The sequence below is a fragment of the Thunnus thynnus genome, chromosome 1, assembly GCF_963924715.1.
Source record: "Thunnus thynnus chromosome 1, fThuThy2.1, whole genome shotgun sequence".
NCBI lineage: Eukaryota > Metazoa > Chordata > Actinopteri > Scombriformes > Scombridae > Thunnus > Thunnus thynnus.
Window position 1 is genome coordinate 690,001 of NC_089517.1, and position 5,000 is coordinate 695,000.

At 45.0% G+C, this 5,000-nt stretch overlaps 1 protein-coding gene across 1 annotated transcript in view; it reads left to right on the forward strand.

Annotated features, from left to right (window-relative positions):
• LOC137188361 (ATP-binding cassette sub-family C member 12-like) overlaps positions 1 to 5,000 on the forward strand; it is a 23,261-nt gene that overhangs the window by 6,253 nt on the left and 12,008 nt on the right. Inside the window, exons 8-11 of the mRNA XM_067598285.1 lie at positions 1,057 to 1,181; positions 1,262 to 1,334; positions 3,051 to 3,254; positions 4,427 to 4,561. Coding sequence (XP_067454386.1) covers positions 1,057 to 1,181; positions 1,262 to 1,334; positions 3,051 to 3,254; positions 4,427 to 4,561 — 537 coding nt within the window. The remainder of the gene's footprint in view (positions 1 to 1,056; positions 1,182 to 1,261; positions 1,335 to 3,050; positions 3,255 to 4,426; positions 4,562 to 5,000) is intronic.

Sequence of the window (5,000 nt, forward strand, 5' to 3'; positions counted from 1 at the left end):
CATGACTGTCACATGACTGTCACATGACTCATTATCTGGAGTTTATGAATCTTTATGTTTAACTGAATATTCATTCAGCATCATCGTGGATGTTATTGGTTTATTTTAGCAGCTTGTACGGTCCAGTAGTTTATAAATAATTTGATTAACTGTGAATGTGTTATAAATGTGACCCATTAAACACTCCCTCCAGGAAGTTATTATGCTGCGACTGCAATAATTAACACAAATTCAAGAATTCTCCACAGTAATACTGTGAGATCTTCAGATTAGTTAAATTACAGCAACTTTTCCACATAAACGTCTGAATCAGCAGCTGTTTGTGGTTTGGACCAATCATGGAGCAAAACTGTTCCCAAATGTTCCCAACTGTTCCCAAATGTTCCCAAATGTTCCCAGATGAGGTTTGATTCAGTGAGTCAGGAGACATAATCTGCCTCAAACATAAACATCCAACTAGATTTATTTTAATAACATTATTGATGATTTTATTTGCTGCTGATGTTGAGCTGAAAGTTTATTTAATAAAAGTTATAAATGGAACTCAAGTACAGTATTTTCTGTTTATAGAACGTTGAGTCCTCATGGTTCTCATGTTCAGCTGAAATATAGTTGTGATCTGCAGGAAGTCGTTACGTACGACTCTTCACTGGCAGCAGTTTAAATAAATCACATTATTTTACTTTGATTGCAATTTTACTGCAAAAACAGACATAAAACATCACAAACTGTATCACAAGTTTTGAGAAAAGCTGCTGCAAAATCAAACATTTTTGTCCTCAATAATCATCAAACTGAATAAAGTACAACATCAGGTCCTTCGTCCTCCTGACAGCAGCTTGAATAAAGACACCTGTGACAGGTGTTACTGCAGCTTTATTATTTTATCATTACCAAGTTACACAGGAGCTTAAAGCGTCTCTCTGTAAAGAAAAAATATTACTGTTATTCATAAATCCCCAAAAGACAAATCCCACCCTGCAGCCTCTGTCCTCAGCGTGTCGTCCTGTTAAACTATGAAGCAGAAATAAAGACTCTGTCGTCTTCGTGTCCCAGATGTACCTGCAGCAGGGCTCCGTCTCCGTCCACGGATCCGTCGCCTACGTCTCCCAGCAGGCCTGGATCTTCTACGGGACCGTCCAAGACAACATCCTGATGGGGGAACGTTTGGACCGTCCCAGGTAAACTTACACATGACAACTGTCCTTCTGTCCTGAAGGTATCCGTGTGTTTCCATAGTGACAGAGTGATGTCTCTGCAGGTACAACAGAGTCCTCAGCTGCTGCAGCCTGGACAAAGACCTGGACATCCTGCCGTATGGAGACCAGACGATGGTGAGAAACTGTCTCTGTGTGGACACCTGAGAGTCTGTGTGGACACCTGAGTCTCTGTGTGGACATCTGAGTCTCTGTGTGGACATCTGAGTCTCTGTGTGGACACCTGAGAGTCTGTGTGGACACCTGAGACTCTGTGTGGACACCTGAGAGTCTGTGTGGACACCTGAGAGTCTGTGTGGACACCTGAATCTCTGTGTGGACATCTGAGAGTCTGTGTGGACACCTGAGAGTCTGTGTGGACACCTGAGTCTCTGTGTGGACATCTTAATCTCTGTGTGGACACCTGAGAGTCTGTGTGGACATCTGAGTCTCTGTGTGGAAATCTTAATCTCTGTGTGGACACCTGAGAGTCTGTGTGGACACCTGAGTCTCTGTGTGGAAATCTTAATCTCTGTGTGGACACCTGAGAGTCTGTGTGGACACCTGAGAGTCTGTGTGGACACCTGAATCTCTGTGTGGACATCTGAGACTCTGTGTGGACACCTGAGACTCTGTGTGGACACCTGAGAGTCTGTGTGGACACCTGAGACTCTGTGTGGACACCTGAGAGTCTGTGTGGACACCTGAATCTCTGTGTGGACATCTGAGAGTCTGTGTGGACACCTGAGTCTCTGTGTGGACATCTTAATCTCTGTGTGGACACCTGAGAGTCTGTGTGGACACCTGAATCTCTGTGTGGACATCTGAGAGTCTGTGTGGACACCTGAGTCTCTGTGTGGACATCTTAATCTCTGTGTGGACACCTGAGAGTCTGTGTGGACACCTGAGTCTCTGTGTGGACACCTGAGAGTCTGTGTGGACACCTGAGAGTCTGTGTGGACACCTGAATCTCTGTGTGGACATCTGAGACTCTGTGTGGACACCTGAGAGTCTGTGTGGACACCTGAGTCTCTGTGTGGACATCTTAATCTCTGTGTGGACACCTGAGAGTCTGTGTGGACACCTGAGTCTCTGTGTGGACATCTTAATCTCTGTGTGGACACCTGAGAGTCTGTGTGGACACCTGAGTCTCTGTGTGGACACCTGAGAGTCTGTGTGGACACCTGAGAGTCTGTGTGGACACCTGAATCTCTGTGTGGACATCTGAGACTCTGTGTGGACACCTGAGAGTCTGTGTGGACATCTTAATCTCTGTGTGGACACCTGAGAGTCTGTGTGGACACCTGAGACTCTGTGTGGACACCTGAGAGTCTGTGTGGACACCTGAGTCTCTGTGTGGACATCTTAATCTCTGTGTGGACACCTGAGAGTCTGTGTGGACACCTGAGTCTCTGTGTGGACATCTTAATCTCTGTGTGGACACCTGAGAGTCTGTGTGGACACCTGAGTCTCTGTGTGGACACCTGAGAGTCTGTGTGGACACCTGAGAGTCTGTGTGGACACCTGAATCTCTGTGTGGACATCTGAGACTCTGTGTGGACACCTGAGAGTCTGTGTGGACATCTTAATCTCTGTGTGGACACCTGAGAGTCTGTGTGGACACCTGAGACTCTGTGTGGACACCTGAGAGTCTGTGTGGACACCTGAGAGTCTGTGTGGACATCTTAATCTCTGTGTGGACACCTGAGACTCTGTGTGGACACCCGAGACTCTGTATGGACACCTGAGACTCTGTGTGTGTCAGAGTCCTCACAGAGTCATGTATGTGTGTATGTGTGTGTGTGTCAGAGTCCTCACAGAGCCATGTATGTGTGTATGTGTGTGTGTTTGCAGCTGGGGGAGCAGGGGGTGAACCTGTCGGGGGGGCAGAAACAGCGGATCAGTCTGGCCCGAGCCGTGTACTCCGACAGGGACGTGTACCTGCTGGACGACCCGCTGTCCGCCGTCGACGCCCACGTGGGACAACAGCTGTTTGAGGAGATCATCAGGAAGGAGCTGCGGGGGAAGTCCGTCATACTGGTGACGCACCAGCTGCAGGTGGGACTCTGATCACTGGAACAGATATATCATATAAATTATAGTTATTTTCATACTTTTTGATTATTATAGTATTCATTATTATTATCTGGTGTATTATCCTACTTGTATGATTTAACATGTTGTTTTTATATCTGATGCTAATTTTGTTCCTTTTTGTGTACAAACCTTGAAATCCTTGAAATTGGGCTGAATATCCAGGTCCTCAGAGAAGAAGGATGCTGATTGATTGATTGATTGATTGATTGATTGATTCGTCTTGACTCCACATGGAGTTCAGCAAACTGTTAATGAGACACATTAAGTTTCACATATGAATGAAGTTAACGAGTCCGACTTTGATAATTGTTTCAATCACTTTTTAAGTGAAAAATGCCAAATATCAGCCGGCTCCGCCTCCTGAAGTCTGAGGATTTGATGCTTTTCACACTGAACTCTGCAGAATCATAACGGCAGTTTTTAATATTTTCTGACATTTAATAGACGATGAATCAATAAAATAATCGTCAGTTGAAGCTCCAGAGTCCAGTTCTGTCGTCTCATACGAGTCATGAACAGACAGAGAAACACTCGTCTGACCTGAAATCAGAAAGTCTGAAAGAATTTACAGTTTAAATATAAAAATGAAACAAACATGATGATCGTCGTCATCCAACCCAGTAAACAGCTGATTACTGCAGCTCTGACCAGCATCATGAGTTGCAACTGACCGACTCTGTCTGTTGTGTGTCTGTTGTGTGTCTGTTGTCTGTTGTGTGTCTGTTGTGTGTCTGTTGTGTGTCTGTGTCTGTTGTGTGTCTGTGTCTGTTGTGTATCTGTTGTGTGTCTGTTGTGTATCTGTTGTGTGTCTGTTGTGTGTCTGTGTCTGTTGTGTATCTGTGTCTGTTGTGTATCTGTTGTGTGTCTGTTGTGTATCTGTTGTGTATCTGTTGTGTGTCTGTTGTGTGTCTGTGTCTGTTGTGTGTCTGTGTCTGTTGTGTGTCTGTGTCTGTTGTGTATCTGTTGTGTGTCTGTTGTGTATCTGTTGTGTGTCTGTTGTGTATCTGTTGTGTGTCTGTTGTGTGTCTGTTGTCTGTTGTGTGTCTGTGGTGTGTCTGTTGTGTGTCTGTTGTGTGTCTGTTGTGTGTCCGTTGCGTGTCTGTTGTGTGTCTGTTGTGTGTCTGTGGTATCAGTACATGGAGTTCTGTGATGAGGTTCTGGTCTTGAAGGACGGGGCGGTTCTAGAAGCAGGGAGCCACGTGGAGCTGCTGCAGGCGGAGCGACATTATTCTGAGCTGATCAGCAAACACCTGACGGAGCAGCGTTCAGTAAGACTCACACAGCTGCTCACAGCTCCACTGTTTGTTTAATCCAGTTTAATACAGTTTAATCCAGTTTTAAAGGTGCAAAGAGCAGCAGTCCCTCCCTCCAGGAAGTAGCAATATGCAGTATGAGAGAGCTTCCATCTGTTGTGAACCAGCAGCTGCTTGTGGTTTGGACCAATCGTGGCGTTTGGTGTGGCCATAGACGAGCAAAACAATTCCCAAATGTTCCCAAATGTTCCCAGATGAGGTTTGATTCAGTGAGTCAGGAGACATAATCTGCCTCAAACATCCAACTAGATTTATTTTAATAACATTATTGATGATTTTATTTGCTGCTGATGTTGAGCTGAAAGTTTATTTAATAAAGGTTATAAATGGAACTCAAGAACAGTATTTTCTGTTTATAGAACATTGAGTCCTCATGGTTCTCATGTTCAGCTGA